The sequence below is a fragment of the Lycorma delicatula genome, chromosome 1, assembly GCF_047948215.1.
Source record: "Lycorma delicatula isolate Av1 chromosome 1, ASM4794821v1, whole genome shotgun sequence".
In the NCBI taxonomy this organism is placed as follows: Eukaryota; Metazoa; Arthropoda; class Insecta; order Hemiptera; family Fulgoridae; genus Lycorma; species Lycorma delicatula.
Genome location: NC_134455.1, coordinates 22,755,826 through 22,782,443, shown reverse-complemented (window position 1 = coordinate 22,782,443; position 26,618 = coordinate 22,755,826). Strand labels below are relative to the sequence as shown.

The following is a 26,618-nucleotide window of genomic DNA, read 5'->3' as shown; positions in this document are numbered from 1 at the left end:
TTTTGCCTTTAGCATATGACATTATTGTTTTACATCTACGCTGCGTTTTTATATTATTGTTGTTTAATTTTTGATATTTATTTGTTGATTATAATAATATTGTGTTCAGGCACTGATAAAGACACTTCATTGTGAGCTCAGAAAAAAAGCAACCAGTTAATGACCCCCCCCCCCCCCACCAATGTCAGTTTCAATGACATTGAAGCTAACTTAAATAATACTTAAAATACTTAAAAAGAAAAATACACATTCTGAATAAAATTTTTGTTTGCAATTAAAAAAGGTTTTTAATTGTTTTTAATACAAGGTTATTTAATAAAAAGTATTGTTATTTTGAGCGGTTCATGTTAAGGAGAATCAGTTCCAGATTTTCTTGTGTACCAGAATGAAAATTTCAAACAAAAAAAATGTCTAATTTAAGGTCAAAATTCTGGGTGTTTATAAGTACACATTTGCACAAGTTTTCTATTTATTGGTTTAAAAATGTATATTACATCATAAATGGTACATCAAGATTTTTCCTCCCATCACCAGAATAAAATGAACCATACGTCTGAGTTTTCATTATATGATAAAACAAATATCCTTGCCATAAAAGATGTTTTAAATACAATATCTTCTTTTCACTGCCAGTCTTCATTATCCATAAACCTAAAAGGAAAAATGTAGTAATTAATAGATATTGTTGAAGAAAAAATGAATCTTAATATATTCCTGATGTGTTGTTTATTTGTTTAGACATTTGTTGGACAAAGGATCTAATATATCCTTAAGTATACTAATAAACAAAATTATAAATTTAGTTGCATCAAAGAACATCAAATTTGTCATTACAGCAGCAACAGATCAAAAATAATTTATTGACTCTGATAAAACAATCCTCATCTATTTTTCACAAAATTTACAAAATCGTACAAAAGCAAATAACATAAAGAGTGAGTCAATGATATCCCCAACGCAGCTACAAGCGTTTAACTCAGTAAAAAAAAAAAAACGTATAATGTCATTATTTTTCAAGATAGTCCTTTGCTTTTCAACACACTTCTTCCATCATTGATTTCATAAACTTATTTATGCCTTCAAAAAAAGAAGTGTTTTTGGTTGAACAATCAACAATCTGTTCTTAGTTGAAGGTGAATTGATGGCCTTGATATCTCTGAGAAGACCAAACAGGCGATAATCTGAAGGAGCAAGATCAGAACTTTATGGAGAATGAGCAATTAACTCAAACTTGCTTTCCTGGAGGGTTTCAACTATGGACAGACATCATGAGATAAAATAACCAAAAAAGTTTACTTTTAATTGAAAGTTTCAGCTTCTCAAAAAGCCTTTCATTGTTATAAGCATTGTTTATTGTTGACCCTCTCCTGATAATGTTCCAGTAGATTTTCTGAGTCCAAAAGATTTGGATCAATTTCCTGCTGATGGGTTACTTTTAACTTTCCTTGGTTGACAATTGTGCATGTTTCCATTCCATACTCTCTGACTCAAAATGATACTCATATTTCATCATTACTGATGATTCTGTACACTTTATCATCACAGCAGGTCAAATTTTGTTGTCAAATATCAAAGTGCAGCATTTTGAGTTATTTGCAGAGGGAACTACTTTGGACAAGTTTTATGGAAATTAATTCTACTGTGGATGATTTTGTAGGTAGAACTACAACAAATAGTGCCCAATGTTGATATCAGTTGTAACAATAGACAAGCATCCTACTGTTCTCTATGCAAAACACTTGTGCAACCATTTTTTTAATTTTTCAACCCTGACATAACCGAATAATGTTACTATTTATAATTTTTTACTACTACTATGGTAGATAATGAGATGTTTTTGACTAAACAATTATGTAATTATAAAAATTCATTAACATTAGGAATACATTTTTACTAAAATCTTGTTTATTTATCAGTGAAATACTTTTTTAAATATATTATATAAAAATGTCTGTGACATTATTTTACAAGTGTGATTTTAAAGTTTTCTTCATTAATTATAGTATGTTTATTTTTTGAGTGTTCAGACACATTTGAAAAAGTTTACTGGTAATTTTACAGTTATTATTATGCTCTTATTAAATGATCTGATTGTCTTACCACCTACATTGCTAGGCAAAAATTATATTTCATTTTGTAAATTCTTGATAAATCATATTTATTATTTATTTGAGATTTTTTTTAAAGGTATATGTTTTATTATGTTATTAAAAGTTTATTATTGTTTATCCTATGTAAAACAATAGTAATATTATTTATTCTGTTATTGAAATATTAAAGCACATAGTAGTAAGTATATTTTGCATGTTAAAGTTGAGATTTATTATTAAGGTTAGTAGGTTTCTTCTTACAAATATTTTTCTTTTATTTTTATATAATTAATATAAAAAATCACCTTCATTATTATTATGGAATGCATTATATAATTTATTTCCTTTTTCAATTTATTTTCATTGTTATTATTTACATAACCACTATGAATCATAATTAGTATGCCTCTACTTTTTCCCAAGGATGATTTACTGTTGCATGAATTGCATTATTATTTTTGTTAGATATTGTTATATTATTATTGTTAGGTAAGGCTGAGATGCTACCACTCATGTCATGGAGGCCGGTAACATTAATAGGTTAGCACAGAGATTGATTACATTAAAAGATATAGGTGGGCAGTTGTATGATTATTTACTTAAGGAACTAATTTAACTTTTTTAAAAAAAAGCACTATTAAAATAGTACCATTTCCAAGTTGAAAAAATTACTAATTAACTTTGAAAAATCATTTCAAAGAAATTTCTCTGAAAAAAAATCTTACTGAAAACCTTATTGAAAGAAAATCTTAAAAATTTAATCATTTTAATGCTATCATGTTTCATCATGCAGTTCAGCAAAATTAAATAAATATAATCATTTTGCTGGCAGATATATTAACAGATATTTAGATTTAATATCTAGACATATATGTATTAAGTGTAGTTAATAATAATAAGCAACTAACATTATATGTAATTCAAGAAAAAATATTTCTGGATAGCCAAAAGAATTTTAAGAAATTAGTAAAAAAAGACCCTTATGATAAAAAAGCTTTGTTTAAAATGTACTGAGAAAATTGATGAACATCAAATTTACAAAATTCTTGAGATTTTGTTTTTTTAAAAAAGAATACACATTATAAGGGATAGGATTTTGAAAAATGTGCAGAAATACAAATTAAAAAAGAGGTAGCTAAACATCTTTAAACAATTTTTTTTTAATTGCAATGACAAAATTTACTAGTCTTTCTAAGTCCATATAAAAGAATAACTTACTACGCTAGAAAAACAAAGAGATGGCGTTACTGAACCAGAACCTCATGATAAATCTACAAAACATAAACAGCTGATGATTTGTAACACAACATATGTTTAATCTGATAAATACTATTCCTTGAGTTGAATCACAGTGTTTGTGAAACGAAAGAAGATAATATATGGATGAGAGGAAACCCTTCTGACCATAAAAATTAGTGTTTAATAAATGATTGGCCACAGAGTGATTGCATGGTTTTTTAGAAACTATTCTTGATAAAATTGAATAAAAGCATTTTGTCTTTAAAAAAACGTCTGTTGTTAAAATGAGCAGTATAAAGATTTTTCTGAAACTGAGCAAATAAATTCATCATATAAACTTTTTTCTACTAACTTTGTGGGTATAAAACAACAAAACATTTGTATAAGACCTATGCTTATATTAAATTTTTTTTAATTTTATACTCACAAAGTTAGTAGAAAAAAATTTATATGACTATTTCCTCAGTTTCAGAAAAATCTTTATATGCTCATTTTAACTCTTGTAATGTTTTTGTTTCAACTTTTGGTTAGTGAAAGATTTATGTAGACTTCTGCGCTGAAGTTCAAATAATACTATACTAAAATTCCATAAATGCAAGTTATTAAACAAATTTGGTGGTTTTGTATCCAATCTTACATGAAAATTATTTAAAAATGGATTCCAGAACTCATCTCGTAGTTTATGAGAAAATTGTTGTAAAACTCAAAAGAAAGAAGATGAATAGCATACTTTTTAGGTTTGGTGCAAATTTACTTAGATTGCCAATAATAAAATAAAACTTAAGATAAAAGTTTTAAAGAATTTAATTCTGAGAAAATTGATGTTTAAAGCAATAAGTAAGAGGTTTTTTATTTATGGAAAAGCATTGGAAAATTTCCAAGATATCTTACTAAAATACTGCTACTGAAAAATCATACATAAAACTTAAAATTGTATGTATGAGTTGTAACAAAACAAGTCTTCTTCCCAAGATGTACAAGTTACAATCACTAAAATCCTCTATAAAATTCATTCTGATGTTTAATAACTACTTGCTTATTATTCAGCACAAAAAGAAGTTACAAGGAATGGCCTTCACAAAATAGTTTACCTTAAAAAAACAATTTCAATGTACAAAATAGGAAAATGAAAGAATGTATATTACCTAAAATTAATGAGGTTATACTGGGATATTTCTAAACTGTAATTGTGTACAGCACTCCTTACAGTAATGGCTGACCTGCCTCTTGTCTTGCTGTAAGTTGTTATTCATAATAAATTATCATATTGTACCCTTGATCAGAAAAGTGAAATAACTCCACGGACATGATTCAGATAATGACTACTTACATTTCAAGTGTTCAATCACAGTAAATCATTTTCTAAAAATTCTTTTGTTTATTACAGAATACATTCTAATGATATCTAACATACATTAAGTTCATTAAGAAACAAATTGTTTTATGATCATTTTTCACGCTTTTATAGTTTATATTTATTATTGAATAATTAAAATTCTTATTAAAAAAATATAGGGTCTCTTCACTAGGTTGTATTCTTAAGAAATATTTATAGTTTTCAGCCAGTTATGTCTGGTGGGTATACATATAAACTGGCATTATTTTTTCATTTCTTAATATCTTGGTGGAAAGTAGGTATGAATAATAATGTCTATCATTATGAGAATGGGAAACAGCATAGATGAATTGTGATTACCTTCAGGTTTATCAGCGTCAATTGTATCAAGAAAATCAATTGCACAGTTGTACTCATTCCTAGTTAACATATTTGTGTTCCATTTCTCTTGAGGAACTCTTAGGTGCAGGTAGTTTCTTAATTCATCACCTTCTATAAATGAAAGACCCTCAAACGCTTTGTTATCTATTATGACTCCATCATATCTTTTGTAAAGCGCTCCTCTTGGCAAAATAAATGCTTCTTGATTAATCATATAAACAACAGCTGCCAGCCTATCCTCTTCCTTTATTTTGCCTTCACTTTTGATTGCCTGATAAAAGCAAACATAAAAGCATAAAATTACAGTATTATTCTAAGAATTAATTAATTTATGGGTGCAGTTAATTATTTCATTTACATTTGTATTGTGCAGTTCTTAAATGCCTGCTACAATAATTTTTTGTAAACTAGAAGAATTTCTATTTACTTAAAAATGTTTATAAAAAATACTTTCGTCAAAATATTTATTAATGAGTAAACAAAAGTTATGCAATGTCATGATAGAGAAGTTCTCAAATCTAAGAATGAATCCGATTTACAGAATTAAATTAGACAAATGTTTATATGAAGACATATTCTACCTCACTTTGTTATCAGTCTGTTTTTGTGTTTCCTAAATAGAAATTTACAACATAAAAATATATTGAGATATGTTCATAATATCTGGTACACATATTTACACCAAATATCTTTATCAAATAAAAAAGAGTTGTTTTTACATTTTTTAATTTCAAAATTGTGCCACTTTATTTTTAAAATTGATAAGTTTCAGTTTTTGATAATTCTTTGTTAAATTTGATAATAATTCTTTGATAAACCTTGATAATTCTCAGTATTTTATTGTGAATGACTTATTTGCTTAAATATAATTTCAAACAAATGAGTTATTTTAGAAAGTGTTACCTCATGTATAAATTCTTAATAAACACTGAGTTTATTTTCAGTTCCTCCAGAAAAAATAAAATAAAAAACTATTTACCTTGGACATTAAATAAATTAATTGGAGGAAAAATGTAATACATCCTTGACAATCAGACTAATATAGTTCCTGTCTTAAGGTGTTGAACGTTAGTTGCATATATTCTTTCCATCAATTCATTCTAGATTGATAATTAAAAAATTTGTTTGAAATACCAGACAAACAGTTTCTCTCTGATCTTGTATGTTCAGTGATTAACTGTTTTTGAAGGTTTTTAAAACAAATTTCACTTGTATACACCATCATTTCTTTACCTTTTGTGTTTTGAGTGTCCTAAAATTGGAGATAATTTTATCAGTGTATCAGTAAATTACATATTTCTAATATTTATTATATGTAGCTATTAAAACTGGCTTATAAAGCTACATTATACTTGATTGTTATATTTATAATTTGTTTGCTGAGAAGTTAAATAAGAGGGTAAATAATAAAAGATTAAGCACAGTTTTTAAGCAATATTTTTATAAAAGTCTTTATTTCTGTATTCCATTTTTTGTTAGTTATAAATAGTGAAAAGAAAATAAATATATGAAACTTGTGACTGACAAATAACAGAAACCTTTTTTGTGTTTGAACTAATTGTCCATAGACATGCTCCCATTTCTTCCACAGAATGTAGTTGCACTCTATTTTTTCTATTTAATTCTACACTAAGTGGAAAAACCCAAATAAAACTGTTATTACTTTTTACCAATATTTGGGTAATTAATTATTGTTGTAATCAATTTAAAATTCTAAATTTCCTTCTTTCAACTTTTTTAAATGTAGTTTTAATTCTTTACTTGAAACTGTTAATGCATATTTTCATTTCTTCCTCTACATTATAATTTGTCATATCTTCAATATTGAAAATATTTAAATATTAATTTTGTAACCAGTTTTAAAATTCAGCTTTAATAATAAATACTTTATTTTTAAAAAACTTTAATAAAGCTGCAAAATTTATGTTTGTCTCAAAAAGAAAGTTTTGAAGTGCATCTGTCAGTTCTAAAATCAATTTAAAACACTTACCTGAGACAACTCATCTGACCTCAGTATCAAAACTCTGGAAATGTAATCCAATTTCTTTGCACATATTTAATAGCTGAATTTTAAATATTCTAGGACACAAAAAATATTAATTTTATTTTTTTGCCACTGGTATAAATCTGTTTAAAGACTGGTATAAATCCGAGCCACAAAAGAAGCACAGTCAGTACACAAGATTTCTGTTACACATCCGAATAAATCTATTCTTGCCAAATTTTTCTTTCAGTACACAAAAATCTTTCCTTAATTTTAAACCTTATTAAGAAAATGCATGAAACACATCAATTGATTCATTTCTTGTAAAGGAAATATTTTGTCTTCACCTGAGAGAGTATTTATTATTAACATAGTCTTCATTACTAACAGACATATTACTTCATCTGTTAGTGTTAGTTTATAAAGGGATTTTCTTTTTTTTAGCTTCAAACAGCATTCACAAAAGCTTAATAAATGGGAAGTGTAAGTAACTCACCTGCATTGTAAGATTTAATTTCTTTGTCTGTAAGCTCTGATTCCAAGTAGCTTGCTTCTTTTACTTTATTGGAATTTATAGTCCTTTAAATAAAGCTTGAGCTCTCTGGCGGTGTGTAGATTTCAAGAGGAATTTAAAATATTTGATAATTTTCTAAGTGGTTGGCATTTTGTATCCACAAACAACACACTCAGGAGAAGGATAATTAATGGGGTGGTTCATTACAGGTTGGTGTAAAACCATATAATAAGTAGCTATCAAAATACCTATATACCGTTTTGATTTTACCACAATTTCTCATCCTATAAAAAATGATTTTTATGACTTTGAATTCATACTTGTGGTTTAAATTAATGTTGTCTTCCAACGCCACTTTTAAAGACAAACTTCTCCATTTGTTATTGTTGTTAAAAAACTTCAAATTAGTACAAGACAAGGCTGAATGGAGAGTTAGTCAGATGCAGAGAGTGGGAATGTAGCAGGGCAAATCTTTTTTTTTATTTAATTGTACCACATAGTTATGAACTAGGTTTTTATAGAGAGTGTCATAACAGATTCTTTCTATTCAGTTGTTTTTATTCATCAGAAATTATCCCATTCTTAGAATTTTACTTTATTTTTAAAACAAACTTTGGTATAAGTCATTTGGGTGATGTGTCTCATACAGTTTACATAAAGTTTTTTCAGAAATTTTCAAAACTTTGTGGTATTCCTGGCAATTATTTTGGTGCACTGTTAGGGAGTCGGCATTATATACCATTCACATCTGAAAAATAGTTTCAAATTTATGATAATATATGGTAATGCTTCAAAATGTCTTTTAAACAGCAGCAGCAGTAGCAGCATGCATAGCATATGTAGGGTAAAGGTGCAGTGAATTATTTCATGAAATAAGAAACAATCCAATATTTTCCTTATATTAACATTTTTACAAATTCTTTTCTTTAATGTTTCTAAAATATATAGAATTCTTAAGAGAAGAATAGAGATTCTTAAGAGAATCTAAAATATATATCTATAAATACATTTAAAATATTTTCCACATAAAGATTGTGAATTGCAATTTAAGTGTTAGTTTTTTAGTAATATTTATAATTTGCTAATTATTACTGGCAATTCTATTTACATAAATATAATTGTTTATAAAATTATTCAAATAATATAAAATAATTCTTTTTTTTTGCTTATCCTTACTACACACATTACTGTACTTACATATATTATATTATTAACTAAATTGATGTTAATAACTATATCATGGAAGCACAATAAGGCTCTGAACCCAGTCTTTTCCTGTTTATTTAAATGTAGATAGTCAAGAGTCAAAATATCACAAAGTTTATTATTTAATCTTTTTTTTTTTTATATTTCAGAACTAATTATACATTAACTTCTCTGAAGATGCTGTATTAGTTCCAAAGAGTCTTCAAGATCAATTTCCACCTAATTTTGAAAGCAAATCATTAATAATTTCAAAAATTATCTTTTTTTAAGCTGATCAACCTATATTTTTATTCTCTATATGCTGTAACTCTAGCCAAGTACACAAATCTTGGTTCTCTTTAAAACAGTACAATTAATTTTTATCTTTACTTATAAGAATTAAAAAAAAAAAAAACATTTATTCATTATGTTCAGGTAAAACTCTTAAAATATCTTTAATACTACAAAAGAAGATTGAAAAAACTAAAACACAAGTTGATTAATTAAGGATATTGGAAGAATAAACAAAACATCATGAATTCAGAATATATAAAGCAAGCCTAAACAGATGTCATCTAAAATTTGATCTTTTAAATTCTATTTTTATATTTTTTCTACACTGTAAAAATCATCACTTAATTCTCACATCTCTTTTTCTGTAATTAGTTAGAAATATTTCGTTTTGAGATATAAAGAGCGGTACTGACAGAAATAGCTTTTTCAATTTTTCTTTTTCAAAGAAAATTGAAATGCCTCTTAATTTTGACTAATATAAAAATTGTTTTATCACAGATTTATTATTCTAGAAATTTAGTCATTAAGTTTATATATGATGAATGTAACTTTTTTCCTGAACAAAAATTCTTCAGAAATTCATTAACCTATTTAAATTACAGTGGTGGGAAGTCAGTCGGAAGCAAGATCTAATAATGTAAAATTTCACAAAAACCACCAAATTGCATTTTATTTTTAGTAACCATGCCAAAGGTTTTGCAACATCATTATGCTGTACATGTATTTTACTTAAAAGAATTTACTTAAAAAAGATTTGAGATGTGAACTATATGTTAAATGAAAGAGAAATATTCCAGGTTTCTTACCTGTTCAGTAGAATTCAATGTTTGGTCTGTTAGTACCCTGCAGATATTGAGTCGATATTCAGTCTCTTGCCATATATGGCAGAGAACATCTGGCGTGAAAGAAGAAACAGATTCAGTGATCCTTTCTTTTAAATTGTCCAGATTTTGATCTTGAATGGAAACACTTGTGGTTTTACATATTCTCAAAAATAGAAATCTGTGGGGGTAAGGTGTGGAGAACTTGGGGCCTAGGCAATCCACCCTTCTCGTCTGACTCATCACTGAAGAAAATCTTGCAAGATTGTGGGTAAATGCGGAGGAGATCCATCTAACTGGAAAATGAATTCTCTAGTATTTAGGGCACTGCTAACCCTTCTAACATATCCAGGAAGATGTTCCTGTTATGGTTTTTTCAGCAAAAAAGAAGGGGCCAATATCTCGGTCTCGTCCAATAGCACGCACACATTCACGTTTTCAATTTCACGCTCATGTTCAATAATGGCATTTGGAGGTTGAATACTTCATATATAAACATTATGCAAATATACTCTTCCAGAAACATGAAATGTTGCTTCATCACTGAAAATAAACTTGTTTAAAAAAATAATCATCTAGCTCTAACCTATCCAAAATGTCTACTGCAAAATCAAATCGTTTCACTCTGTCCTAAACATAACCATCTTTGTAGGATACTGTGAACAGTTATTTCAGGAATGTCCAACTGTCTAGAACACTTCCACCTTCCACACAGATTTCTTTGGGCTATGCAAGAAACTTATTGACACTGCTTTAATCATTTCATCAGAGAATGATAGCCATCCTGGATGTGTTTGCTTCAGTAGGATGCCTGTTTCTGTTGTTTGTCCCATCGCCGAATGTTAATTTTCATGTGGGGGTAAATCTAGCTCATGTACAGAATGGTATTCACGCCTAACATAACTGACTCAAACATAGCAGGCCACAACATACATTGAACCTTCTTCTGCTCCGCAAACATGATGACTGACATATACATACTGCTTTGCTTGTACAGGAAAACAACAGCTAGCATATGCTAGCTTTCACATACAACTTGGAGTGTTTCTCTTCCATTTAACGTACAGTACATCTCTCTGCAATGCTTTGTTTCGAAGATATAGCCATTTAAATCCCCACTATTATTTTACACACACACTATATATTATAAATATTTAAAACACAATTAATCATAGCGGTTAGGTAACTTATGACAGTATGCATATTATGCAAATAAATCAGAAATAATCTTTTAAATCAAGTTAGGTATACTCAAGAACCATAACAAATTTTGAATACAAATGGAAGAAATGGCCAGATTATATAATACAGAGTGTATTACAAAGTTCTACAGGGACTTTCATAACCTATTCTAGTCGTGAATATAATGGAAAAAGTTCATTTAAACTTGTTCTAAAATTTCACTTGGATTTCAGCTACCGCTGTGAAATGAGGTCATACTAAAATTTTTAGGACGTCAATTTAGGAGTGGAATTAGTAATTTCTTATGGTTTTTGACCTGAAAAATCTAATAAAATTGGTCACAGAACTGCAATAATTTGAGAAATCTGTGGTGAAGATCAATAAATTGGAATAAAAACCCTTTTTTTTATGTTTGACGTACAATAACTTTGTTAAATGAGTAATAAACACATAACATCTTTAAACAAAACTTGTAGACAATTTAATTCTGAACATAATGATGTAAAATAAGTTGAATAAAACAAAGAATAGTTAGAAATATTTTGATTTTATTTAGAAACAGTACATTATTACATTTGTCAGTAAAGTACTTATCTAATGTAAACAAAAATCAAATTATACTTGGGTGATGTAAAAAATGAAAAAAAAAATGGAAATTACAAAATTGTAAAATAAAAATTATTTAGATAATATTTTTTTTTACTAATGACAATAAATTAATAAATACTATAAATTATTTGAAAAATTATTATTTCAAAGATAACAGTAAAATAACACAACTGATCAACAATGCGCAATACTATACTGGTGTTTAAATCATTCTTTGAGGTACATTAAGTATATTGGGTACTATCAATTGTGATGTCGTTGGTGAAGGTTTTTCGTGAATTTTAGTTTGAACGAGATCGGTTTGCCATTGAAGTAATGTACTTATTTACAAAAGAGGAATACGCTGATATGGTATTCTTTTTGGGTGCGCATAATGGTAACACTGAAGCTGCTACAGTAGAATATGAAGTACATTTTCCAAATCGCAGAATTCCAGATACCAAAAGAATTGGCGCGACTTTTCGTAATCTTCGGGAAACAAGTTCACTACCTAATATTCGTGCCAGAAACGAACGATCTGTCCAACACGACGTTGTTATTGATAAAATTACTATCGATGCAGCTCAGCGCAGTCAAGGCGTTAGTACACGAAGTCTTTCTAAGTGGATCGGGGTTTTGCATTATTTGATTTGGAGGACACTTAGATAAAACAAGTTTTATCCTTATGATAAACAGTAATTTCAGCATCTACTAACTGTAGACGGTCCGCTTCGCTTAGAGTTCTGCAACTGGTGGAATACAATTTGACAACTCTATAAATATGTTTTGTTTACGAGCCAAATTTCACTCAAGATGGCGTCAACAATTTACGCAATGAGCATGAATAGGCAGAAGTAAATTCTCATGAAACGGTGGAAGGTAATTTTAAACACCGATTTAGTGTCAATGTAAGTTGCGGCCTTCGTCACAATCAGCTGTTTGGACCGTTCTTAGCCGCTTAAATGCTGAAGTCTACTTGCATTTTGTTCTAGAAGAATTCTCTCGCAACTGCTAGAGGAAGATGTTCCTCTAGCACTGAGATGCAAAGAATATTTCTAACAGGATGGCGCGCCTCCCCTTATCTTGAGCAGTTTCCACTCACTTATTACCTTGAGTCCATCAGTGCCAACATTTCCCTGAGAAACAGATCGGTCGCGGAAGTTCACATTCCTGGCCACCATGATCGCCTAATCTAACACCTTTAGATTTTTACGTCTGGGGATGGATGAAAAATATTGAATACAAAACAAAAATACATTCTTGTGAGGAATTAATTGTCCGCTTTATGAATTCGGCTGAACAACTTATGGATAGCCCTGAAGAACTAAAATAGCAACAAAAGTACTACAGAAGCCTACCAAGAAATGTAGTGAAAATGGCGGGAGCATTTTTGAACATTTACTCTAAACTGGTAGAAAAAAATGGTTAGTTCTACGTATAACGAACTTTGGTCTAGACTACAGTTTATAAATAAAATTAAATTTTTTCTAACTTTTCTTTGTTTTATTCAACTTATCTTACACTATTTTTGTTCAGAAATAAATTCTCTACAAGTTTTGTTAAAAAGTTTTATGTGTTTATTATTCATTTAACAAATTTATTGTACAAAAAAAGAAAAAAAGGGTTTTTATTCCAATTTATTGGTTTTCATCTCAGATGAAAACCTGCAGTAGTTTTTCGCAAAAACTACTGCAGATACTGTTCTGTAACCTATTTTATTCGATTCTTCAGGTCAAAAACCATGTGAAATCTAATTCTGCTCCTAAATTCACTTTCTAAAAATTTCAGTAAGACCTTATTTCACCGGGGTAGCTGAAATCCGGAGCGAAATCTTTCACTAGCCGTAACTCGCAAACGAAGCATTTTAGGACATATATATGAATTTTTTCCATTATTTTCACGAGTAGGATAGTTATGAAAATTGTGGTAAAACTTCGTGATACATTCTGTATATTAACTGACTGGGGTGTTAAAATTTAATTTAAATTTTTGTTTGTATTAGTTGTTTCATGAAAAGGTAGTAATCTAATTGATGTGAGCCTAATTGATAGCTTACCTTCTCATCATATTAATATCATTCTACAGAACATTCAAGTTATTTTTTTTCATGTCTGTGCTTTCTTTATACTCAACAGTTATCACTAACATGTAAAAGTTTACATAAGATTATTTACATAAATTTCAAATTTTAATTCAACTGTCTGCTCGTTATTAACATTAAACAACCCAAATAAATTACTACTGCTTTCAGTTCTTAATTACATATAATTCTTTCTTAAGAATAAATTGCATATGGTAGTTTATTATTCAAATATATCTAGAAATAAACAGTAAAACTTAAATTAAAAAATATTAATGTTGTCAGCTGTGCATCAACAAGCATGAATTTCTAAATTTAGTGTAACCATTTGTATTTAAGGAGTCTCCCATTAAGACAAAATATGGAGCAAATAATATATACCCTGTCATTAATTAATTCTGTTTACTATTAAATAAATACAATTCATAATAATTTTAGATTTTGCAATAAATAGTTACATCTCCATCTCCTTCTCCTTCTGCTTCTTCAGCTTCCTCAGGTTTTAGTTCCTGTTCTGTTTCTTCATTCATAACTATTTTCATTAAAGTCTCCTTTGTCATTTCTTCTGGTTCAATTTGTACAGCAAAACTTGGATCTCCTTGAAATTTAGAGCTACACCTTAATGCAAACTGCATATCATCTAGTTTAGGTTCTGGTAACAAAAACCAGTCTATGCAGTTAGTGCTAAAAAAAAATAAAAATAAAGAAGTAATAATGATGCATAGTGTATATGTATCTTATGAGTTATAATTGGGTGGTAGTAGGTGATCTGAGATGAAATTATAATCACTTCCAAAAATAACTTCTGGATTCTGTTACTTCAGTGATTTTTTATTTTAAAATCCTTATGAATTCTTTATAACATTTAAGAATTGGTTTCTCTAATATAATATGAAAAAAAAATCCTCTAATATAAAATAGAGTGGATATTATTGTGCAATATTTCTGTTTAAATACTTTGGTATTTTTGCATACACTATCTGACACTCACTGGCTGCCACTTTTTGTCTTCTAGAAAGCTGTGATGGATTAAGGGAGTACTGCTTATTGCACAATGTTGTTTATTTCTGAACTTAAAATATGAGTTGCTCTTCAGTTATACGACAGTATAATCAATAATGATGAACAACACAGTTGTGATATCCAGTGTTTTCTGAAGGACATACTGTGCTGCTGTATATGCCTTTCCCAAAGGCATATGCAGTATATTTAACATGGAACTATTTACAGAACATGTGAGAGAGTTTTGGGATTTCAATCACAATTTAAAATTAGGTTTATTCAATCCAAATATTGCTTGAATTCTAAATAGAAAAGAAATATGGAACAAAATAATAAGTATTTTGACTTCAGAAGCAATGTTTAATAATTTAATACGATCTCTTTAATTTAATGGACTGTATACATTTACTTTGTAAAAATCCAGAGGTAAATATTTATTTTCTTAAGCAATTAGCCAACAGAAAACTATAACTGCTTATAATTATATCCTATCAGAATATTTCTGTTTAGAACTGGTTTTGAGTTATTGTAAACTACACAAATTTGTTTTAATTTTTGCACATGTATGAATTACATGGAAGATTTTTTCCTTGAAATTTTTGATGGTAGAAATTATATATACATTCTTTTAAATTTCTCTGCGCGTAAATAATCTTGTCTTAATTTAATTAAATAATAATCTTGAGCTTCTTACTTAAAGTAAAAGTATTAAATATATTATCACAGTATTTTTTATTAACGGAATATCTGTTCTTAACGATAAAGTACAACACCACCTGTTAGTTAAAAGCTATAAAGGATAAATTATATAAATACACATCGATTAAATGATGTTAATGACAGCTCTCTCTATCTCTCTCATTTTCTGTTTAGTCTCCAGAACCACTATAACCACCATAAGGTATTACTTCAGAGGATGAATGAGGATGATATGTATGAATGTAAATGAAGTGTAGTCTTTTAGTTTCAGGTAGACATTCCTAAGATGTGTGGTTAATTGAAACCAAACCACCAAAGAACGAACCCACCGGGTTGGTCTAGTGGTGAACGCGTCTTCCCAAATCAGCTGATTTGGAAGCCGAGAGTTCCAGCGTTCAAGTCCTTGTAAAGCCAGTTATTTTTACACGGATTTGAATACTAGATCGTGGATACCGGTGTTCTTTAGTGGTTGGGTTTCAATTAACCACACATCTCAGGAATGGTCGAACTGAGAATGTACAAGACTACACTCATACATATCATCCTCATTCATCCTCTGCAGTATTATCTAAAAACGGTAGTTACCGGAGGCTAAACAGAAAAAAAGAGAGAGAGAGAAACCACCAAAGAACACCAGTATCCATGATCTAGTATTCAAATCCGCATAAAAGTAACTGAATTTACTAGGATTTGAACCTTGGAGCTCAATGTTAATGACAGCTGGAGATAATATGTCTAACATTGTTGATTGGAACCCATATTAGGGGACGCACATTTATTAAAAAATATATTTTGTATATAAAAATTTTGAATATATTTAAAATGTTTATATCCAAAATATATTCAAAAAGTTGGCAGCAACAATTTTTGTTGTAAGCATGAACAAAAGCAAGTTTACAAATCAGAAATAACAATTTTTTTACAATCAGAGGTTAATAATTATTAATAAATCTATATATTTAAATTAAAAAAAAGGAGATGAAGTCTGATTTGAACCGATGTGCTTTCTGCTTCCAAGATCCAAATTTTATTAATTAAAATTTTATTTGGCTATAACTCTGGAACCAATGAAAATAATTACCACTTATGATATATCATTGAAAAGCTCTCAATGAGGGCTCTTATTACTGCAGTTAAGAAAAAGTCCAAAATCCAAAAAAATTTGGATTTTGGGCTTTTTTGACACTTTTGGTCCAGTTGATTGCAATCAAAAGGGGAGTTGCACAACTACATGTTACAACAGTCCTAGAATATTTTTCGGAATTCCCCCCCAAAAAAAACTTATTTTTTAATCAATCGGCCAAAAATGGATAATAATTTTAATATCCAATAAGAATTCGGTGGGAATATGCATGTTTCAAAATAACAGGAAACATTGGTATTAATAATAACCAGGTTGGAGAAATAACCGATAACACAGTAAAATACTCTTTTATACTGGTCATTTTAAACATTCTCCATATTAACATATTTTATATATTAAAATGTTTTTTTTTGTTATCGGTATTGCGGAGAAATACTATTTACGTACCCCCAACTAGTGGGGGAGTGTCGGACTCGCACGGGTTCGGCTAGATGTTATTAACAGCCTATGTGTGCCCGTGCCCTACCGACTAAAACTCCTACTTCACCGTTCCTCTCCACCCGGGGCCGGTTTTGTAATTACGTATAACACAACCCGGGGGTGCCAAAGCAGGGAGGCCCAGGAGTCCCACAGCTTCACCACCACCGCCTACCCGCGCAAGCACGGGCAGACGACGGCTCCACCGAGGGCTGTCCCCTCCGACTCAGACTATTGATTACACTTCTGACTACTGCATTACGATCTAGAACTGCAATTGTACTCACCTTGAAATTGATACTCACATACTTGTATTTCATTGGACATCTCAGTTGGAATACTGGTACTACTCGTCACTCTGTGTACAAAGCTGGACACCGCGGAGAATTTATCACTGTCTGTTAGCATTACACCAATAACATTGCCTACGTCTACGACCAGTAATCACCATACATCTTCTTTCTCTTTCCCATCTAATGCATTGGAAAAAGACATGTTCAGCTGTGTCCTCTGACCAAAATATTGGCACTCCGGATTATCTACCTTGTGTCTTCCAAACAGGTAGCCTCGGAATGAGCCGTGGCCGGTCAGGAATTGGGTGAGCCAGTAATTCAGCTCACTAAATCCCCTCCCTATCCACGGCCCGATCTCACCTATTAAACGCCGGGTCCATTCGCCTTTTCCTGAGGTGACTCACCTTGTCTGCCACTCTTCTATTAACACACGCTGCGCGTCTTCCTTATTCATCCCCTCATCAATTTTTACCCGAGCTCGAGCCATCTGCTGTATAGCTAACACCCCAGTAATTACAAACAACAATGCTTCAGTTGACACCGACGAAAAGGCTCATGCTATTCGTGGATATTTTTCGTTGTACTCCCTCTAAGTACCTCTTATTCCTATCACTTCTCAGAGCCCTGTGCCACACTGTCACAACGTATGACAATATAGAATATATCACATGTGAATGCAGTTTCCTAATTGAGGTCCGCGGTCTAGTTGTTCTTAGTAGTCTATTTACTTAGTAAATATTATAATAAATAATAAACTAATATTATAAATATTATTATTATAATACTTAGTAAATATTTACGAAGTAGTGGTACTTTGTACCACTTGTTCAGCTTTAGTACGAACCTCCTGTACATGAAAAGTAAAAGGATCTTCTGCGGTCTAGCCACATCCTTAGATATTTTATATTTCTGACGCACTGGACCGGGCCTTCCTCAGTCACAATCGGAATATGCCTTATAATTCGTCTCCCCGTCATGAAGATCCCTACCGTTTTTTCGTGCGAGAGCCGGTCCTCTAATTCTCATCCATCTATTTAACATATTTAGTGCCTCATTTGCTACTCTCGCTACGTCTTCCTTCTTCTTTGCAGTGACCACTAGCGCAAGGTCATCAGCAAAAGCTATATCTTGCACTCCTTCTGGGTATTCTAAGCTCAAAATCCCATCGAACTTAAGACTCCATAAAATGGGTTCCAAATCAGAGGCCTAAGGCACCCTACTTGATACTTTGAATTCAGTCTCACTACTGCCTATTTGGTATACCACAAATCTTTCTTATAAGTATCTCTGTATTATTCATATGAGATAAGGCGATATATTGACTGACCTTCTTCATCACTTCAAATATTGCTTCCAACCTCAGGGAATTAAAAGCATTTTATACATCCTCTAATATGACTACAGGAATTCGGCGCGTACGCCACGTGCCCTTTGCCGCGTCATCAACCAATTTCATCACCTCCTTCACAGCATCCGCTGCTGATTTCCCTGTTCGAAATTCAAATTTCCAATGGCTAATACCATACCTTTCTCCAATAAAGGTCCGCAAGCTCGCCTCTAACATTCTTTCTAGTAATTTAAAAAAATTATTTGTAATACAAATCGGTCTATAAGGAATTGTAACTCCTGACCTACCTGGTTTGTTTATAAATCGCCTTTCAGGATATGGTACTTCCAACATTTTAACAGGCGCTTCTTTCACCAGCATCCGGACGACTTCTACCGGAATGCCGTCCGGACCTGGACTCTTATGCAGTTTCATTTTCCTGCCTGCAGTCTTTAATTTCTGCATAGTGACCACCGGTATTTCATCAGCCACAATTTCCTCTCTTCATGGATCTACTTGCTTCGGAAAGAGTACATTTACATATTCACGCACCTTATTTTCTGGGATCACTGGCAATCGTCTACCAATTCTTCCGGAAACTAATTTGTACCCTCTTCTCCAGGGATTTCTATCGATATCTTCGCAAAGTTCTCTCCAACACTTGCACTTGGCTTTTTTGATGGCTGCTGTGTATTTGGATCTAGCCTCCACGAATTCTTTTTTGGCCTTATCCTTGCGAAGTTGACACCCACGTCTATTAACTCTTTGTAGTTTCCTTCTAGCTGCCCAAACTCTTTTACGTAAGACATCTAGCTCAGGTCCCCACCAATACGTATGTCTTTTTTCGGGCACTTGTACCAAAACTTCCGCCTTGTCACATTCTATAGTAACAATTTCTGTCAGTTCTTCAAGGTCTGTTACTTCAGCCACTTTCTCACCAAAAACCTCCGAAAAACGAACACACCCGCACCACGAGGTGATAGTTCTACCAGGCTTAACCATTCTTGGTGTCGTTGTTACCTCATACGCTATTATGTAATGGTCCGAACTCTCTCTCTCTCTCTCTCTCTCTCTCTCTCTCTCTCTCTCTCTCTCCCTCTCTCTCTCTCTCTTCATCTAATACTCTCCAATTAATCAGAGTAGTTACACGATCTTCAGAGATGCAATTCAAGTCAATTGCCGAGCTGGCTTCCCCGAGACTAAAAGTGGGTTCATCACTGTTCATACAAATCAGCCTCAAAGTATTGATTTCTTCCACTAAACGTTGTGTCTCTAAGTTTCTTACAGTTCCCGCAAACTCTAGCGATTTAGCGTTAAAGTCGCCTGCCAAAATTTCTTTTTGCCTCTGAACCTTAGAATCTCATGCCCTATTTCATCAAGGAGAACCACAAAACTGACAACTCCTGCACTTGGGAAATGGTACACAGCGAAAATCACAGTATTCCCCAAGTCTGTTCAAACGTAACCATCTCCAGTTTCACATATTCCTACCGGAGTCCCTACTGAAGGAAAGCCAATTGCCAATGTCAAATTCTCATTTCTTTTCCATTCCGGCGTATAAGCCACTGATACATTACGGTCTGCAGCAATTACAATATCTACTCTATCTTGCATAGCCACTCCCAGCAGTTGTCATGTGCCCATCTGCTACAATTCATATTTAATTGTAGTATCTACATTTCTGGGGGGTAAACCTTCCGGTCCAGTGGCCCCGCAAACCGCATATCGCGCATGTCGTCGGACCTTTGCAATGAGCACTCTTATGGCCCAGTTTCCCACAATTTAAGCATAACTGACGTCTATCTACTTCTTTGCAATCTGGCCCGAAGCCCAACAACGATAGCATCTGTCTTCAGGTACTCGGATATAGGCACGACAATGTATTCAGCCTATCCGTATGCGAACCTCTGTTAATTTCATCGGACCCGGCTTGCAAAGATCCCAGGGGGTTTTGAGTTAAATGTTATGGGAAGGGAGCTAGGATGCAAAAAAGGAATCCCCTTATAAACTGCCTCAACACTTAGAATTATTTGTTCACCTTATATGAAAAATAAGTTGAAATTCTTCTAAGTGGTTGTTTACGTCACTGTCTTGTTATAACTCGCAGAGCAATAAATTAGTTAACAGTGAACCTTGTTGCCAATGGCAATAAGGTCGATCCACAAAAATCTCGAATAAAAAATTAGTCCGTTGTCCAAAATCTTCAAAACGTGAAGATTTAACCGAGACTTTCCAAACGCCCAAATCAACAAAAACCCAGAAAAAATCAACCAAAAAAGTAAAAAACCACGGAGCGTTCGACACCACGTCTTCACTACTCAATGTCCGTACTCAACTATATCAAAATTTTATTAATCTGACCGACGACTTAAACGGCCATATCAACATCACTCAGTCCTCTGAGTACTGCGCAGCTGAAAGCAATGGAAAACTACAGCTGCTTTTTTTCCAAGAAAATGTGGCTCTCTGCATTTTCACATAGCAATAATGGAGGCGCCTTCCTTGGTAAAATATTCCGGTGGAAAAATAGTCCCCCGTTCGGATCTCCGGGTGGGGACTACTAAGGAAGGGGTCACCAGAAAATTAAAAAATAACATTCTACGAGTCGGAGCGTGGAATGTTAGAAGCTTAAAAAAGGTTGGTAGGCTAGAGAATTTAAAAAGGGAAATGGATAGGGTAAACGTGGATATAGTAGGAATTAGTGAGGTTCGGTGGGAAGAGGAAGGCGACTTTTGGTCGGGTGACTTTAGAGTAATTAACTCAGCGTCAAATAATGGGCAGGCAGGAGTAGGTTTCGTGATGAACAAGAAAATAGGGAGGAGAGTGGAGTATTTCAAAACGCATAGCGATAGAATCATTGTAATAAGGATAAAATCAAAACCTAAACCGACAACGATTGTTAACGTCTATATGCCTACAAGCGCCCATGGTGATGATGAGGTAGAGTGTGTATACGAAGAGATTGATGAAGCAATTAAACACGTAAAAGGAGATGAAAATTTAATAATAGTTGGAGATTGGAATGCAAGCATTGGAGAAGGCAAGGAAGGAAATATAGTGGGTGAATACGGGCTGGGCAAAAGGAATGAAAGAGGGGACCGACTTATAGAGTTTTGCACGAAGTATAATTTAGTAATTGCCAACACCCAATTTAAAAATCATAATAGAAGAATATACACTTGGAAAAAGCCAGGCGATACTGCAAGGTATCAGATAGATTATATCATGGTTAAGCAAAGATTTAGAAATCAACTCGTTGACTGCAAAACTTACCCTGGAGGAGACATTGATAGCGACCATAATTTGGTGATAATGAAATGTAGATTGGGGTTTAAAAACCTGAAGAAAAGGTGTCAGATGAATCGGTGGAATTTAGAGAAGCTTAAGGAAGAGGAGGTAAAGAAGATTTTTGAGGAGGACATCGCAAGAGGTCTGAGTAAAAAAGATAAGGTAGAAAATGTAGAAGAAGAATGGGAGAATGTTAAAAAGGAAATTCTTAAATCAGCAGAAGCAAACTTAGGCGGAATAAAGAGAACCGGTAGAAAACCTTGGGTTTCAGACGATATATTGCAGCTGATGGATGAACGTAGAAAATATAAGAATGCTAGTGATGAAGAAAGTAAAAGGAACTATCGGCAATTAAGAAATGCTATAAACAGGAAGTGCAAACTGGTGAAAGAAGAGTGGATTAAAGAAAAGTGTTCAGAAGTGGAAAGAGAAATGAACATTGGTAAAATAGACGGAGCATACAGGAAAGTTAAGGAAAATTTTGGGGTACATAAATTAAAATGTAATAATGTGTTAAACAAAGATGGTACACCAATATATAATACGAAAGGTAAAGTCGATAGATGGGTGGAATATATTGAAGAGTTATATGGAGGAAATGAATTAGAAAATGGTGTTATAGAGGAAGAAGAGGAAGTTGAGGAGGATGAAATGGGAGAAACAATACTGAGATCTGAATTTAAGAGAGCATTAAAAGATTTAAATGGCAGAAAGGCTCCTGGAATAGACGGAATACCTGTAGAATTACTGCGCAGTGCAGGTGAGGAAGCGATTGATAGATTATACAAACTGGTGTGTAATATTTATGAAAATGGGGAATTTCCATCAGACTTCAAAAAAAGTGTTATAGTTATGATACCAAAGAAAGCAGGGGCAGATAAATGTGAAGAATACAGAACAATTAGTTTAACTAGTCATGCATCAAAAATCTTAACTAGAATTTTATACAGAAGAATTGAGAGGAGAGTGGAAGAAGTGTTAGGAGAAGACCAATTTGGTTTCAGGAAAAGTATAGGGACAAGGGAAGCAATTTTAGGCCTCAGATTAATAGTAGAAGGAAGATTAAAGAAAAACAAACCGACATACTTGGCGTTTATAGACCTAGAAAAGGCTTTCGATAACGTAGACTGGAATAAAATGTTCAGCATTTTAAAAAAATTAGGGTTCAAATACAGAGATAGAAGAACAATTGCTAACATGTACAGGAACCAAACAGCAACAATAACAATTGAAGAACATAAGAAAGAAGCCCTAATAAGAAAGGGAGTCCGACAAGGATGTTCCCTATCTCCGTTACTTTTTAATCTTTACATGGAACTAGCAGTTAATGATGTTAAAGAACAATTTAGATTCGGAGTAACAGTACAAGGTGAAAAGATAAAGATGCTACGATTTGCTGATGATATAGTAATTCTAGCCGAGAGTAAAAAGGATTTAGAAGAAACAATGAACGGCATAGATGAAGTCCTACGCAAGAACTATCGCGTGAAAATAAACAAGAACAAAACAAAAGTAATGAAATGTAGTAGAAATAACAAAGATGGACCGCTGAATGTGAAAATAGGAGGAGAAAAGATTATGGAGGTAGAAGAATTTTGTTATTTGGGAAGTAAAATTACTACAGATGGACGAAGCAGGAGCGATATAAAATGCCGAATAGCACAAGCTAAACGAGCCTTCAGTAAGAAATATAACTTGTTTACATCAAAAATGAATTTAAATGTCAGGAAAAGATTTTTGAAAGTGTATGTTTGGAGTGTCGCTTTATATGGAAGTGAAACTTGGACAATCGGAGTATCTGAGAAGAAAAGATTAGAAGCTTTTGAAATGTGGTGCTATAGGAGAATGTTAAAAATCAGATGGGTGGATAAAGTGACAAATGAAGAGGTATTGCGGCAAATAGATGAAGAAAGAAGCATTTGGAAAAATATAGTTAAAAGAAGAGACAGACTTATAGGCCACATACTAAGGCATCCTGGAATAGTCGCTTTAATATTGGAAGGACAGGTAGAAGGGAAAAATTGTGTAGGCAGGCCACGTTTGGAGTATGTAAAACAAATTGTTGGGGATGTAGGTTGTAGAGGGTATACTGAAATGAAACGACTAGCACTAGATAGGAAATCTTGGAGAGCTGCATCAAACCAGTCAAATGACTGAAGACAAAAAAAAAAAAAATTAATCTGACCAAACTTAACCTACGCTCGCTAACCTGGACTAATTAATAGTAATGTTTTGATTATCTAAATAATAAATAATTTCAATAATTACTGAATTTATTATTTAAATATTCAAAACATTACTGCTAATTAGTAAGGTTAGCGAACGTAGGTTAAGTTTGGTTAGATTATATTTATAAAATAAATAAACGGTTATAAAAATAGTAATATAAATGCTTATTGGGCTATTTCTCCAACCTGGTTATTGTTAAAATCAATATTTCTTGCTATTTTCAGTTATCTCCAGGTGAAAAACCTGCAAACTATACTATATTTGCAAACTTTTGGGGGCTGACAAACGAAAAACTACCAATTCTGATTTTTTATTTTGAAACATGCATATTCCTATTTAATTAAAAAATTATAATTAAATTAAAATTATAATTAAAAAGTTATTGGAATATATATGAAATTAAAATTGAAAAATTCATGCATTATCGCCGTCGTATAATTAAGTAACTATTTTTAATTCTTATTGGATATTAAAGATATTAATTTTTTTTTTGGGGGGGGGGGATTCCGAAAAAGATCCCAGTCCTAAATCCAAAATTTCAGCATCCTAGGAATAATCGTTTTTGAGTTATGCGAGATACATAAGTACGTACAGACGTCACGCCGAAACTAGTCAAAATGGATATTTCCGTTGAAATCTGAAAACCGAAATTTTTCGCAATCACAATAACTTCCTTTATTTCGTACAAGGAAGTAAAAACGCTGTAATGCTGCTCTCCTAACAATGATAATTGTTGAAATCTTTCAACAAAGTAATCTTTCCTGCATATTATTGACATCGATAATGTAGGAATTTCATGCATAATATATGACATCAAATTAAATGTAAAGAAGGGATCTATCATCTACTCCAATTCATGCCGGCCTAATGTAGAAAAGAATATTATAAAAACCACCTCACTTAATACTGTTAAGTTCCAAGATCTTAATGATATAATATGGTAATATGGTAACCGAAGAGTGGTTTTCACATACGTAAAACATGGGAAGGTTGTGGGACAAGGAAAATGGTAAAACAGTCAGCACCGAAGTACAGTGAGGTACCATTCTGATCCATATTTAGCGGACTTCTAATGAGGGAAACGTAATTGCAGATGAACCTTATATACTGATCTGTGATAAAGGATATCCGGCCGTCGTTAACTAACGTCAAACGTAAATAAATATCAAAAACCAATTCAATTAATTATATGTATAACTTACAGTAAAAAAATCACACAAAATATTTCGTCGAAAAAAACGAGTAGTCCCCGTCGATGCACTAGAATCAAAAACATTTTCTTTACGTAATAATCTATCACAATAGGCGAAATTAAAAAAAATGGTTATATCAAATTGTGTCCATAATGTACGCATTTAGGAAATAAGTTTATATATAAAATCTAAAGAACTTAGAAAATTGAAATGATTACTACCTATAGTAAAAGATTCTGCCGATTAAAGCATCTTTCTGGTAACCATACGCGATATAAAAATCAGCATTCAAACCTCGAACAATGCCCCACAAGAAAATATCTTTAAAATGAGAATCATTTTTTATCAAAATCAATGAATTATATATAACTAGACGTTTTTCAGAACTTAGTGTTATACCATAACGAGATAGAGTTTCAAATCCAATTAGCATATCTTCGATATTCATACCTTATAATTTTTAATTTTGATAATGTAATTATTCAATTTCATCTAAAATCTGTAAAAATATAATTACTATTTATTTTTGGAAACGAAAATAGTTTAATTATACTTGATACACAATATTTTTTCACTTAAAAATAAACACACACAACAATTAAGATTGAATGATTTAAAAAAATGACTGAGTACGCGATCCTTAAATATGATTTATTTACGTCTTCTGCTTTACTGAATACCGCTTAAGTTTACTAATTACGATTTTTAAAAAGTTATGGTTACATTGGTCACTCTAAAGAAAATTCTACAAAAGACATGTTACTTATTTGATTATGCTTTTTAATGATATTTTTTTAAATTATTTTTCCTCGTCACAGTACAAAAAATTATTTTTTAATTTTATAGCCTCGAGTACGTTATGAAGGTTATGTTGACATCAGTGATTTTTTTTCCAGCTGCTTGTCAATAATCTGTTAAGCCAATTTAATAACAAATTTTGAGACATTGTTTTGTGTACATCTTTCAAAATAATTTTGAACTATCCAAAACTAATTTTACGACCGAGTTTAAGTAATTAAATTAAAAAAATTATACATTTTACTTTTTAAAATGTGTAAGCAACTACTTTTATTAACATTGCTAAAGTTTTAATTGGGATAACAGTGAATTTATTATCACTGGGAAAGTTCTGAATCTCCCAACTGCGTTTTCCTTATTTTATTGAACATTTTTTGAAAAATAAAAAAAATAATGCATTCTAGAACGGTATAATTTTGTGACCTATTATATTTTAGAGTATAGCAGCAGAACAGTGTAGGATAATACAGTAATACAACATAATATAGTAATAAATGCATAGTAGTAAGATAACAAGAAAGTAAGATATAACCT

At 31.6% G+C, this 26,618-nt stretch overlaps 1 protein-coding gene across 1 annotated transcript; it reads right to left on the bottom strand.

Moving 5' to 3' along the window:
• Window positions 1-490: 490 nt before the first annotated feature.
• On the bottom strand, window positions 491-25,734 carry Rsph9 (Radial spoke head protein 9). Its single transcript, XM_075354009.1, has 4 exons — window positions 25,508-25,734; window positions 14,153-14,378; window positions 5,026-5,317; window positions 491-651 (listed from the first exon to the last, which is right to left on the bottom strand). The coding sequence occupies exons 1-4, from the start codon at window positions 25,732-25,734 to the stop codon at window positions 491-493; spliced, it is 906 nt and encodes a 301-aa protein (XP_075210124.1).
• Window positions 25,735-26,618: the final 884 nt, after the last annotated feature.